This window comes from Tachyglossus aculeatus, chromosome 7 (genome assembly GCF_015852505.1).
Source record: "Tachyglossus aculeatus isolate mTacAcu1 chromosome 7, mTacAcu1.pri, whole genome shotgun sequence".
Lineage (NCBI taxonomy): Eukaryota > Metazoa > Chordata > Mammalia > Monotremata > Tachyglossidae > Tachyglossus > Tachyglossus aculeatus.
In genome coordinates, this window is record NC_052072.1 from 45,490,377 (window position 1) to 45,504,780 (window position 14,404).

At 46.9% G+C, this 14,404-nt stretch overlaps 1 protein-coding gene across 2 annotated transcripts in view; it reads left to right on the forward strand.

The window, feature by feature from the left end:
• LOC119930499 (high density lipoprotein binding protein) overlaps positions 1-13,791 on the forward strand; it is a 66,369-nt gene extending 52,578 nt beyond the window's left edge. For both annotated transcript variants that reach the window (XM_038748870.1, XM_038748869.1), the window contains exons 21-28: positions 1,570-1,724; positions 3,671-3,775; positions 4,550-4,684; positions 6,614-6,757; positions 7,862-8,047; positions 10,576-10,692; positions 11,425-11,553; positions 13,260-13,791. In XM_038748870.1, the coding sequence (XP_038604798.1) occupies positions 1,570-1,724; positions 3,671-3,775; positions 4,550-4,684; positions 6,614-6,757; positions 7,862-8,047; positions 10,576-10,692; positions 11,425-11,553; positions 13,260-13,346 (1,058 nt within the window). In that variant the 3' untranslated portion in view covers positions 13,347-13,791. The remainder of the gene's footprint in view (positions 1-1,569; positions 1,725-3,670; positions 3,776-4,549; positions 4,685-6,613; positions 6,758-7,861; positions 8,048-10,575; positions 10,693-11,424; positions 11,554-13,259) is intronic.
• Positions 13,792-14,404: the final 613 nt, after the last annotated feature.

Genomic DNA, 14,404 nt, shown 5'->3' on the forward strand with positions numbered 1-14,404 from the left:
TCATTCCGTGCAGTTCATAAGATGACTAAATCGTCTCCCACCTTTAATCACCTTGAGCCTCCATAATTAAACTTAATCATATGCTTTGTAATGAGTGTTTTATGTGCCCAGTAAGTACTGTCTTTTGGCGGATGTCTTTTGAAAGTAGTCCTCATTTCAGGGTTAGTGGATTTTCCATTTAGTCCGTGCTGATCATTGCACAGGGATTTCTAGTTGGATAGATAATGGGCAGTTTATTTCTGAAGGTGAACCCCCAAAATCCAGGTGTGCAAGACCATGGGAAGTGGCATGGGCTTTGGGGAGGGGCCCCTGTAAACTTAATGAACTGTGGGTCAAGAAAGTCAGTAGCTCTTTTTCCGACCAGTTTGTCCACAAATGGTGTAAGCGGCATCTTTTTTGCATTTGATGCATTTATTCGTTTCAGGGATGTCATAGCCACTTCGAGGTTTTCTATCTTGCAAGGTAGGAATCCTGATAGTTGCACCTGAAAGCATTTCTCTTGGGTCTTCAGTGTGAACCTTAGCGAAGCTTGCTTTTTTTATCATAGGTTGGCAAATTACCTCTGAGTTCAACTTTTACAGGAATGACATGAAACAAATGCCTCATTGGCTCTTTGCCCCTGAAAGCCTCACTCTATCTCAGGGCCTCAGAACCACCGTAGCGGAGGAATTGGGGAGCAGATGTTAGAGGGAGGAGAAATGAGCCGGGAAAAGTGGAAAGGTGATCCTTGTCCTCTTGCGTGGAGACCCTCCTGTATGGTCTGTAATTTTGTTCCTGTCAGTCCCCCTGGCTTTCCTTTGATTTTTTTTTTCTTCTTCTTCCCCTGTTGTAGTTCCTGAACCTCTTTCCTTTAGAAAAGTCATCTAGGAGATAGAAAAGTGTTGAAATGAAGTCATTTCCAGAAAGAACAGAATCTAAGATGTCACTAGATGTTAAATTGCCCAGGGTCGTACAGCAGTGCAATGGCAGAGTTGGGATGAGAACCCAGGTGTCCTGACTCCTGCTCCATTGCTCTTTTTTTTCCCCCACTAGGCCATTGTGTACCTAATAGAATGCACCTTGTGTAGGAAAACTTGTAGTATTTCGGCCTGCATATTCCATTCATAAGGGTGTTTTGGTCTCCCAAAATATTGACTGCCAATTTTTGTCGGTCTTGCTTCTCAGGTGAAAGGTAGTAATCTTTAGGCCCTGTGACCGATTCCCTGAGATTTTTACATGCGTTTAAGTCATTGTACAGGAAGCAGAGTGTTTCTGTGTTGGGATCTGAGCCTTTTTCTCCTCCTATGTGTAGCCACCCGCAGAGGTACCCAAGGCAGAAGGGTTAGTGCCCTCTATGTTGGAGGGAACAGCGTTCAGGGTTACGCCTCTGAATGGCACATTTCCAGTACTGTAAACGTCATTCTCTTCCTCCCCCTGCTTTTCTGTCTCAAGGTCCTAACGGTCAAGAATTAGAAGAGAGAGAGAGAAAGTGCATGTGCGTGTTTGTTTAGGGGTGGTACTTTGATTTTTCTGTCACCTGGGTGGGCCCACTGTTCAGAATTTTACAGGTGTCACCTCTTTCTCTTGAAGCTCCCAATGCAGAGCCAGCTGTTCAGGAAAACGGGGAAGAAAGCGCTGAGGGGAAGGAGGTGAAGGAGGCGGACCCCAGTTCTCCGAAGAAGTGTGACATCATCATCATCTCTGGCCGCAAAGAGAAGTGTGAAGCAGCCAAGGATGCTCTTGAGGTTGGCGGATGGGCCCAAGAGCCCGCTGAGGGGGAAAGTAACATGGGGTTCCGTGGATCTGGTTCGGCCCCGGCCCCGTAAGAATCCTTAGAGCTCATTGTAAACCCAGTGATGTTGTCAGGGGAAGACAGAATGGCAGTCTGGGAGTTGGTTCACGGGTGGGGCATCTGAGCTCTGGTATTGACTGCATCGTGCCTTCTGCTTTCTTGGAAGTGGAGTACGTCAGCCTTGTGCCTAGGGCTAGTGATGAGTACCACCAAGGAAAGTGGAGGCAGGCGGCTGAAGAAATGAGCATTTTTAGTCAAGATGGCAGAGTAGGCATGTATGTCCTGGTGGCTCCATTGTGGGGGCACAGGGAGGTGGGTATTCCATCCAACTGCTATTTCTCCCTTTAGATTTCTTTCCCACACATACATAAGTGCATGTATGCACACACACATACGCGTGCAGACACGCACATAGCATACATATATGCTGCTTAGCTTCATGTTGGGTAGGGACCATCTCTATATGTTGCCAACTTGTACTTCCCAAGCGCTTAGTACGGTGCTCTGCACACAGTAAGCGCTCAATAAATACGATTGATTGATCCATCAAGGGTTCCACTTTCATTCATTGAATCGTATTTATTGAGGGCTTACTGTGTGCAGAGCACTGTACTAAGCGCTTGGGAAGTACAAGTTGGCAACATGTAGAGACGGTCCCTACCCAGCAACAGGCTCACAGTCTAGAAGGGGGTAAAAGGAAAGAAGAACAGGGGTCTGGGGTCTTCCCTAACCTAGAGTCATTTGTAGGTAAATTAAGAAGGACATAGAGTCATCTTTTATTTCTCTATTTCCAGTATCCCTTCACATTCCCCACCTTCCCTCCAAAAAACAATCTAATTTCCATCACTAGCCCCAGCCTAGTTTAGCCTCGTTTTAGCCTTTTTCTACCCTTTGCATGATTAAGCATCAGGCAAAAACTCCTCACTCTTGGCTTCAAGGCTGTCCATCACCTGGCCCCTTCCTACCTCACCTCCCTTCTCCTCCAGCCCAGCCCGCACCCTCCGCTCCTCTGCTGCTAATCTCCTCACTGTGCCTCGTTCTCACCTGTCCCGCCGTCGACCCCCGGCCCACGTCCTCCCCCAGCCCGGAATACCCTCCCTCTGCAGATCCGCCAAGCTAGCTCTCTTCCTCCCTTCAAAGCCCTACTGAGAGCTCACCTCCTCCAGGAGGCCTTCCCAGGCTGAGCTCCCTTCTTCCTCTCCCCCTCCTCATCCTCCCCTCCTTACCTTCTTCCCCTCCCCACAGCACCTGTTTGTACAGATTTATTACTCTTTATTTTACTTGTACATATTTACTATTCTATTTATTTTATTTTGTTACTATGTTTTGTTGCCTGTCTCCCCCTTCTAGACTGTGAGCCCGCTGTTGGGTAGGGACCATCTCTATGTGTTGCCAACTTGTACTTCCCAAGCACTTAGTACAGTGCTCTGCACACAGTAAGCACTCAATAAATACGATTGAATGAACGAATGAATCAAGGATGTAGGTGATGGGGCTGAAAACCCAGCATGTGAAGGCAGTTTCCAAATCTTTTTTTTTTCCCTTCCTCCTTACCCCATTCTGTGATGAGGAAAGTAATGTATTTAAGTAGCTCAAGTAGGTATCAAGCCAGACCTGGAACAGATTGGGCAAATTCCAGGAAGTTCGGTGGTCAATCTTAAATGTGTAGAGGGTTTTTCGGTTTTTTGTTTGTTTTTTTTTTGAGGGGGGAGTCGGGACTGGATCCTTGTATTATTTTTATGAACCAAAGAGCAACTATACTTTGTTATCCTTTCTGGGCAGCAAATGCATCCACTTTTGTGGTGTCTGGCGAGAACTGTGATTACAAAGCCATTCCCTCCTCCTTCCCCCTCCTTCTATCTCTGCTCACCCTACTTGTCCTCATATCTGTCCCTGCAGGCTCTGGTTCCTGTTACCATTGAGGTAGAGGTGTCTTTTGATCTTCACCGTTATATCATTGGTCAGAAGGGAAGTGGAATCCGCAAGATGATGGATGAATTTGAGGTGAAATGGATTAACTTACCTCTGTCTCTGTTCCTGGGTGCCTTATATTATTTGGATTTCTATAATTAACAACTTAGAATTTAGTCGAGCAGCCTGCTAACTTGGGAAATGGGAGAGCGTGGATTGTTATATTTGTCAAACACTTACTAGGTGTCAAGAACTGTTCTTAATTGCTCAGGTTGGACACAGTCCCTGTGTCTCATGGGGCCTCACAGTGTAAGTAGGAGGGAGGACAGGTATTGAACCTTGAATTCCTCATCCTTTGCAGATGAGGAAACTGAGGCACAGAGCAGTGAAGTGACTTTTCCAAGCTGACCCAGCAGGAAACCGGTGGAGCTGGGGAGATTGGAACTCTTACTCCCAGGCTCATCCTCTTTCCACTAGGCCATATTGCTCTTCCAATTATTTCTCTAATGTCCCTGAGGAGAGGAAGCATGCTTTCCCAAACAAATTCGTAGTTCGTGTGTGTTGATGTCATTTTGCAATAATCTCAAGCCATTAGTGGCCGTACCTCTAGCCCCATCGAACAGTGTTCTGGATATTCTGAAAGAGGGTAGAGGTTGATGATTTCTTCCGACTTTCTCCTTTCTAACTCTTGCTGTGGAGTCCGTCACTTCAGTATGAATGGGGAGACAAGAATGCAGCTCGAGAAAGGCGAAAGAAAGCGAAGAATGTGTTTTCACTGGTGTCAGTGTTCTTCTCAGTAGTTACAGCGGTGAGCAGGAGAGAGGACACACCGAGGGTCTGAGGTCAAATTGGATGTTTCTGATTTAGGTGAATATCCAAGTCCCAGCCCCTGAGCTGCAGTCTGATATAATTACTATCACTGGACTGGCTGCAAACTTGGACCGAGCCAAGGCTGGATTACTGGAACGAGTGAAGGAGTTACAGGCCGAGCAAGAAGATCGTGTAAGTACTAGCCAAACTTCCTTCATCTTTTCCAAAAAAGCCAAACCCAATTTCAGTATTTCAGAGGTTCCTTCAGACACGTGGAGCTTTCAGGGGCGGTGCTACATGGGTTTGAGTGGAAGCAGAGATTTTTAATTGTTAGATAACCAATCAATCATCTCTACTGAGGGCATACTGTGTGCAGAGCTTGGGAGAGTACGACGGAAGAATTGGTGGACACGGGCCCTGCCCACATTGAGCTTACAATCTGTAGCGGGAGATGAGCGCTAATATAAATAACCCTCTAAAGTACCCCTTATCTTCCTTTTAAGTCACACTAACCCAAAGAACTCTTACTACCGAAATTTTCCAAGAAAAAAGGAAATTGGAAGAGGGACATAAATTAGGGGAATTGTAGGAATTTCAGCCACAATGATGTTTTTTCACTACACGTTTTGAATAGATTGCTCTTAAGGAATTAGGGAACATTTTCCAATTAGGGTGAGTCTATTTGGGCTCACCTTTCTGGGCTACTGGAGAGAAAGGGTTAGTGCATATGGTATCAAAATAATGTGTTTTCCTTACCGGGAGGGTTTGGAAGAATGGAATCCTCTTGTTTAGGGAGAACTATATTGTCGCTGACTTCTGTCATTATGTGAAGTATTGCATTATGTCCTTGTGGGATGGTTGGAGAGAGGCTGGCCTCAAACTACTAGGGCTAATGTGAAATTTGAGTTCTGACCCAGTGCTCCTCTCCTATTAAAGTTAGTTTTATAACCCTTCATCCAGTCCTAGACCAAGAACATTACGATGCCTTGTAAATCTCTTCGTACAATGCATTGCTCGAAGTAGGCAAGCAATAATAATAATAATTGTGGTATTTACTATGTGTCAAGCACTGTTCTGAGCACTAGGGAAGATACAAGATCATCAGGTCAGACTCAGTCCCTGTCCCACACCGGGCTCACAGTCGAAATAGCAAGGTACTGATTCCCTGTTTTACAGTTGAGGTAACTGGGGCACAGAGACGTGAAGGATCTTACCCAGGGTCACACAGCAGACACTTTGCAGAGCCGGGACTAGAACCCAGGTCCTCTGACTCACAGGCCTGTGCTCTCTCCAGTAGGCCAAAATACGATCCAGTGTCAGGGAAGTCATGATTATCAAATACTCAAATTATGCCAGCAGAAAAGCGCGTCCCTTTTGGAACTTAAAAATAGTCCTTTCAAAACTCTAGATATAAAGACCTTTGAAATTCTAGATAGCTTATGCTCCTGCAGAATATCATAAACCATAGAAGTGCCTTGAGTGTTCACATTATTTTAAACGATTCCCACGTTCTTGGACCCTTCGTTGGACTTCATATAGCGCCTCTCCTCGAAAGAGTATAAAGAACGTTCGCTCAATTCTCTTTACAATAGCGTAGATGTTCTGATCTTTTTTGATATTAATAAACGTTTTTGCAGGTGTTCTCCTGTTGTGATTCCTCTGTTAATTTATTGGCTGTTGGCACACTGTATTCCCAGAGTAGTTGATAGATTGATGGTGGCAGAAGGGAGGGATGGGGGGAGGAGTGCAGCTTCAAGCTCTAGAACTACAGTTGGGGGAAAGCCAGCATTCGCTAAAGTAAAACGGACGGCATTTTGCGATTTCAACGTCTACAAGAGCCCTGTCAAAGTTAAACTTGCATTTTAGAAAGGTGGGGGTGAGGCATGGTGTTCATCTGGCCGTCAAGGGTCAAGTCACCTTCTTTTACGTGCATATCCGTCACTTATATTAATGTCTCTCTCCCCCTCAAGACCGTAAGCTCGCTGTGGGCAGGGAATGCCTGTTATATTGTTAAATTGTACTCTCCCACGTGCTAAGTGCAGTGCTCTGCACACAGTAAGCCCTCAAATGTGATTGAGTGACTGACTTTTGTACTTTGGTTTCTGCGTAACTGTCTTGTAGGTTTTGAGAAGTTTTAAACTGAACGTCACCGTCGACCCCAAGTATCATCCTAAAATTATAGGGAGGAAGGGGGCAGTCATCACCCAGATTCGCATGGAACACGAAGTGAACATACAGTTTCCAGACAAGGATGATGAAAACCAGGTGAGAGCCCTTCCACTCTGGGGATTAGACTCATGTCCTGGAGTACCTCGGGGCAAAGGAGGCTACTAAGAATACCACCTCCATGGCTGGGATCAAATAATTTCCCCCTCTTGGGCTTCCTGGGTTCCCTCTTCTCTGGCTCCCGTCCCACCTAGGTAGCAGTCAAGCTAGTCAGGCCCCGGGGGTTTAGAAGTCCTGCGGAGATGTGACAAGCAAGGGGCCATTTCTGAGGCTAAAAATTAGGCCTGAAAATAGGTGGCTGTCGTCACTTGACCATCCATCTTCTGAGTCGGTGACTTTTTTAGTTTAGGGATGTGGGAGCAAGTATGGGCCAGACCTGAATGAGAACACGTAATGTCGGCTGAAACTCCAGCCCCAAAGTGAGAGATGAGTGAAGCTTTTTGGGCCTTATCCCAGGTAGAGGCCTCAATCCAACTTAATGAAGGGAATGGGAGTTTGACAGTGATGATGGTCTTACACTATTTGGTAAAGCAAATGTTAGAGCTGGCTTTTTTCTTTTTTTTTTAATGGTATTTAAGGGCTTACTATGTCAGGCACCATACTGAGCACTGGGGTAGATACAAAGTAATCAGTTCGGACACAGTCCGTGTCCCGCATGGGCCTCACAGTCATAATCCCTTTTGTGCAGATGAGGGAACTGAGGCTCACAGAAATTAAGTGACTTGCCCTAGGCCACACAGCAGACAAGTGTGGCGGATCTGGGATTAGAACCCAGGTTCTTCTGAATCCCAGGCCTGTGCTGTATCCCTAGGCCACGCTGCTTCTCACGGGTTCTGATAATAATGATGGTATTTGTGAAGCGCTTGCTTTGTGCCAAGCACTGTTCTAAGCACTGGGGTAGATACAAGGTAATAAAGTTGTCCTTTGTGGGGTGCACAGTCTTAATCCCCATTTTACAGATGAGGTATCTGAGGCACAGAGGAGTTAAGTGACTTGCCTAAAGCCACACAGCTGACAAGTGGCGGTCCCGAGATTAGAACCCATGACCTCTGACTTCCAAGCCCAGGCTGTTGCCACTAAGCCACGCTGCTTCTCTGTGATTCAGTCTGATGCAGTCTGAAGGACAGCATTTTCTCTTTCTAGTCGCAGGACCAAATCACCATCACGGGTTATGAGAAGAACACGGAAGCCGCCCGCGATGCCATCATGAAGATCGTGGGTGAACTAGAACAGATGGTCTCAGAGGACGTCCCCCTGGACCACCGTGTTCATGCCCGGATCATTGGAGCTCGTGGCAAAGCCATCCGCAAAATTATGGATGAATTCAAGGTGAGTCCACTGCGAGCGTGGGTGAAATAAATGGAAAGCTTCAGGCTCTAGCGCGGATGCTGCAGTCCTCTGAATTGAGCCTCAAGTGAATAAGACAGTCAGTCGTATTTATTGATCACTTACTATGTGCAGAGCACTGTACTTAAGTGCGTGGCAGAGTGTAGCGCAACAGAATTAGCAGACACATTCCCTGCCGATTAACCAGCTTCTATAACGAAAGGACGAACTGAAATGGGTTCATCCTCTGAGTATAATGTTAGATGTTCCCAGCCTGTCTGAAATTTGGGCCACTTCAGTCAATCAATAGTACTTCTTGAGCACTTACTGTGTGCAGAGCACTGTACTAAGCACTTGGGAAAGTACAACAGAACAGAGCTGAGAGAACCGATCCCTGCCTACCAAGGAACTTCTTGTATTTATGGCAGGTTGCCTCACAGTATAACTTCTCAATCCTGACTTGAAGAAATGTTGTTTTTTTTTTATATGACGACATTATAAGCAATGATATCAAAGAGAAGAAGCGTCCTAAGGTAGCACAGCAAAGACAGGCCCATGCCAGGGACTAGAAAGTTTCTTTAAAATGGATGAGGCGGGGAAGGAGAGGAATTAATTAATTGAGTACTTAACGTATGCAGCATATGGTAGAGTGCAACAGAAGTACGATTGCAACTTTTCAAGGGTCCTCTTTATTTTCCCTTTCTCCCCTCTTTTCCTCTTCTTCCACCCTGCCTCTTCTCCCACTCCCTTTCCTGCAAGAAAATTGCTAGATGACCCATGGAATAGCCCTTCCCCTTTTTAATATTATCAGTTATGTAAAAGGATGGAAAATTACACAAATAAATATGGTAGCTATCCCTGAAAAAGTTAGTTGTGCTCCCTTGACATTCTCCTCTCCCTTCAGTCATTCGTTCATTCATTCAATCATATTTATTGACCGCGGGAAGTGTAATTTTGGCAGATTTGAGGAGGGAGGGCATTCCAGGCCAGAGGTAGGACGTGGGCCAGGGGTCGACGGGACAGGTGAGAACGAGGCACGGTGAGAAGGTAAACACCAGAGGAGCAGAGTGTACAGGCTGGGCTGTAGAAGGAGAGAAGGGAGGTGAGGTGAGAGGGGGCAAGGGGATGGAAAGCTTTAAAGCCAATAGTGAGGAGTTTTTGCTTGATACGGAGGTTGATAGGCCACCACTGGAGATTTTTTGAGGAGAGGAGTAACATGCCCAGAACGTTTCTGTAAAAAGATAATCCGGGCAGCAGAGTGAAGTATAGACTGAAGTGGGGAGAGGCAGAAGGTTGGGAGATCAGAGAGGAGGCTGATGCAGTAATCCAGTGGGGATAGGATGAGTGATTGTACTAACATGGTAGCGGTTTGGATGGAGGGGAAAGGGCATGATTTGGCGATGTTGCGGAGGTGAGACTGGCAGGTTTTGGTGACTGATGGGATATGTGAGGTGAATAAGAGAGCAGAGTCAAGGATGACACCAAGGCTGCGGGCTTGTGAGACGGGAAGGGTGGTAGTGACGGGAAAGTCAGGGAGAACACAGTCCATCAGTCCTATTTATTAACTGTATGTGGAGCACTGTACTAAGTGCCTGGGAGAGTGCACTATAACAGACACCTTCCCTGCCCACCGCGAGCCTACAGGCTAAAGGACTACCTTTCTGCCCTCTCTTTTGAAGTGATTTAGTGCTGACTTCAGAGAGGTGATCTGCAGACCCTAGGAGCAGCAAAGCTGCAGGTTAGAATAGAGTAGGTAGAATAGAGTAGGTTGAAGCTGTAGTTATGATCTCCTGCATCATGTAATTTGTATTGGTGTCTTACCACCCCCGCTGCCCCCCCCCACCCCCCGACTGTAAGTTCATCATGGGCAGGGAATGTCACTGTTTACTCTTGTTGTACTTTCCCGAGCGCTTAGTACAGTGCTCTGCACACAGTAAGCACTCGATAAATACAATTGAATGGGTGAGCGAAAAAACAAGTGCCTGCTGCTGCAGGTCCCCCTAAGGCCATCCCATCCTGGCCTAAGAATATTAATAGTGATGGTATTTAAGCGCTTACTACGTGCCAGGCACTGTATTAAGCACTGGAGTGGATACAAGCAAATCGAATTGGACACAGACCATGTCCCAGGTGGGGCTCACCGTCTCAGTCCCCATTTTACAGATGAGGTAACTGAGGCACAGAGAAGTGAAGTGACATGCCCAAGGTCATGCAGCAGGCAAGGGGCCGAAGCGGGATCAGAACCCATGACCTTTTGGCCCCCAGGCCCATGCTCTCTCCACTATGCCGTGCTGCTTCTCCGTGCCCCAGGGGGATAGCCAGGAATCCACGGGTCGTCATCATCATCAATCGTATTTATTGAGCGCTTACTGTGTGCAGAGCACTGTACTAAGCGCTTGGGAAGTACAAGTTGGCAACATATAGAGATAGTCCCTACCCAACAGTGGGCCCCACGGTAAAGCATTTAATGAGGGTTAGATTGAATTGGATCGGCTTGAAACTTCGGGCATGACTAATGTGTGTGGTTCCAGGTGGACATCCGTTTCCCTCAGAGTGGAGCCCCCGATCCCAACTGCGTCACGGTGACTGGACTCCCCGATAACGTGGAGGAAGCGATCGATCACATCCTCAACCTGGAGGAGGAATACGTGAGTTCCCTGGTGGGCCCCGGGGTCGGGGGCGGAAAACGGTCAGGGGTTCCAGTGAGGGAGAGGGGTACTAGTGGCAAGAAAAGTGGCTTAAATATATCCTGCAGAGAATTGATCGAAATGAGTGCCAGAACTGCTCAAGCCATATTCCGGGAAAACCGCAGAGAAGCCTGTTTGGTTGAACTCGGTATGGTCTTACAGTTCTCCGAGGGAAGACAACATGTGGTTCTAACTTGCCTTCCTTCCTTAATAAAGATCGGATCATAGCATCAAGTTCGGAAAGGGCTTCCCTTTTTTATTCTTCCGTTAATTTTATCTGAATTAAAGTACAGGGTGGCAAAGAGCCACAGATCTCCCCCTTTTAGACTGTGAGCCCACTGTTGGGTAGGGACTGTCTCTATATGTTGCCAATTTGTACTTCCCAAGCGCTTAGTACAGTGCTCTGCCCATAGTGCTCAATAAATACGATTGATGATGATGATAATACTAAATCAGAAAGCCCGGTTTACCGTCAGGTGGGGAAGGTACACGGACGCGCGTGTCGCTCGTATTTGTAAATGTTCTAGGGGATTGGAATCCGAAACTTCCGAAATGCAGTGCAGCTAGACGGACTTTTCATTAGTTTTGTACTCTGCTCCCCGGTTTGAAAGCAATTACGCCGACCTGGGAGACGGATTAGTCCTGAATATAGCTTTTATCCGTGACATTTTCCTTGTGAATTTGGATCTGCAGCTGGCCGACGTGGTGGACAATGAGGCTATACAAGTGTATATGAAACCATCCACTCATGAAGAATCCAAGGCCCCATCCAAGGGCTTTGTGGTGAGAGATGCTCCCTGGACAGCGGGCAACAATGAAAAGGTAAAACCCGGGTTTCTCTTCCAGAAATGACCGCTTTCTCTCTTTACCGAACCACTCTGGGGAGACAGCCTCTGCTGTAAGGAAAGGTAATAATAATAATAGTGCCGTTTAAGTGCTTACCATGTACCAAGCATTATACTGAGCACTGGGGTGGATACACAGTCCCTCTCCCACGTGGAGCTCACAGTCTTAATCCCTGATTTACGGATGAGGTAACTGAGGCACCGAGAAGTGAAGTGACTTGCCCAAGTGGGGTTCTCGGCCCTTGCTGTGTTAGCAGGTCATGCTGCTTCTCAAGGTGACTGTACCTCTGGTCCCGAACTTCGACCTGTAGCTACCGACAGCATTTAGCAGAAACATTTGAAGTGGTTGCAGCCCTTTGGCAGCGGATTGTATTTTCATTTTGTTGAAAATTCTCATCTTCGCACAGTGTTTTGGCGCTCTGTTTAAGCCTGGATAACTTTAGACCCTTTGGGTCCTTGCTGGCTGGTGAGTTGCTCTTTGGTAGAGAACTCCTGAGTTGACTGAACGAAAACTGGGCCGTAATCTCGTCTCAGTTTATTGTCAGCACGTGTCGATCGGTCGGTAGTATTCGGCAAACACTTAAGACGTGCAGAGCGCTGTAGTAAGCGCTTGGGAGAGTAGAGATCATTCCTTTTCCATGCAGTTGGGTGCCAAGCCTGAGGAATGGGAAAGGCACGCAGAACTGTTGTCTTGGCCTTCTCGGCTTTTTCTAGTCTCACCCTCTTGAAGAATTCAGTCCCCTCAATGCTCATTCTTGAAATCGCACCCCAAGTAGGGACTCGTAAGCATGATAGCATGATTTGTGTGTTGGGAGCGGGGGGAGGAAGGAGGGAGAAGTGCATTCAGACATACTGTAGACGTTGTCTGTCTTACGTGGCGAAATGCATTCCGATATTCAGTTAATTTATTCCACCGTGCAGTGTGAGATAGGTTCAGTTCCACCCTCTTTCTTCCCTCCGTCCAAGTAATGGAGCCACTTAGTGAATTTACTCCGGGCTCTTGAGGTTGAGATCCCTGCAGGGCCCCAGTGGTTCCTGTTGTGCCTCGTTCACAGTGAAAGAGACAAGCCGTGAGTTAACCGAAAGACAGAAGCTGTCAACTCTTCCCCAGGAGTCAGACCAATTTGTAAGGCAACAAGAGAGCCCACGGGGCAGATTCCAGGTCCGGGAGGAAAGTGGCTGAGGAGTTCGTTATTCGTTCAGACTGACTGGAAACTCCGTGCTGGTCTCCCACGGTCGGCGATGAGCCTAGTGGATAGAGCACGGGCTCGGGAGTCCTTCTGACTCCGCCACTTGGCTGCTGTGTGACGTTGGGCGAGTCACTTATCTTCTCTGGGCCTCGGTTGCTTTGTCTAGAAAATGAGGATTAAGACTGTGAGCCCCACACGGGACATGGACCGGGTCCAACCCGATTAGCTAGTATCTACCCCAGTGCGGAGCATAGTGCCAGGAACGTAGTAAGTGCTTAACAAATACTATTTTTTAAAAAAAATTCCCCTTCTATCTTCCAGATTTTTCCGTTCTGCCCGTCTGCAGTAACTTGCCCTCCAAAACCTACATTGTAAACTCAATTTTCCGTGTTTTGATTCGGGAGTGGTCTCTCGGTTGGCTTTCTCGTGCCCAAGCAACTTCACTTCGCTTTTGTTTCTGAACTGCTTTTTTTTTCCCCCCCGCTCTCCATAGGCTCCAGATATGAGCAGCTCTGAAGACTTCCCTAGCTTTGGGGCTCAAGTGGCCCCTAAGACTCTCCCCTGGGGACCCAAACGATAGTAATCTGAAGGCAGAATCAGCTCTTCCAGCCTGCTGACCTGAAACTACCCCACCACCAAGTACTTCGCCTTGAAATCTGACCTAGCAGCTGGATCCCATGTCAATTTTTGCCCCCGTGAGGTCTCGTAGTGAAGCCGGAGTGCTGGATCCTGTGTGCTTCCCTGAGTTCTCATTGATTTCCTTAGCGTCCGGTTTGCACTCAGGATGGGCTCCTTGGCCCTCCGCTTTGGGACAGGCTTTCCACATTCTTTTGAACACTAAAACCACCATTAATTAAACGATTTCTTAATAAAGTAACTCAGACTTTCTAAGCTCCATCGCCCACTCAGCATGCCATTAAGCACTCTGACCTTCATTATGAGATCTCCACAACTGTGGCTAGGAGTCTTACTTCCTGTGTCATGACCTCAGGAAATAAATTTCCTTGACTTTGTAAAAGCCAAAATGTTTGCCCTCTTCCTTTTTTTTTTTTTTTTCCTTTGTTTCCTTTTGGTTTATTTTTGTTGTTGTTCCCCTCTCAGGTTTGGGGTTTTTGTTGTTGCTTATCTCAGACCTTCCCTTTTCGTAGAGTACAATCAGCTTTCTTCCAACTGCCAAAAAGAAAAAAAAAATCCATTTAAAATGAGTTTTTAGAATAGGGAGAATGAAGTAAGCTCTGTAAAGAAAAACAAGAAAGTTTTTGCAGAAGAAAAAGGAAAAGGCCAAAAGGAGCGATGAAGACGGTGGGAAGCAAAAAGGCACCAGGGATGTTGGGTCAGTTAAAATGGCTTTGATTCACAGATGATGCTACCTGTTTGGGGTTTGGAGAGCACCAGGATTTTTGCTCGTTGGCCTGCTCTCTCTCTCTTTCTTTCTCTCTCTCTCTTTCTTTCTTTCACTCACACACTCTCACGCTCACACACACAAAACTCCTTTTCTCTCTGTCTCTCTGTCTCTCTCTCTCTCTCCAGCTTCCTCATGAGGAGAGGAAAAAACAAAGAGTCCATGTTCCCATTTCCCTTTGCTCTTCTCTTCCAAAGACAATATGTCTGGTGTACAGAGCCCGAAGAAGACAGCAC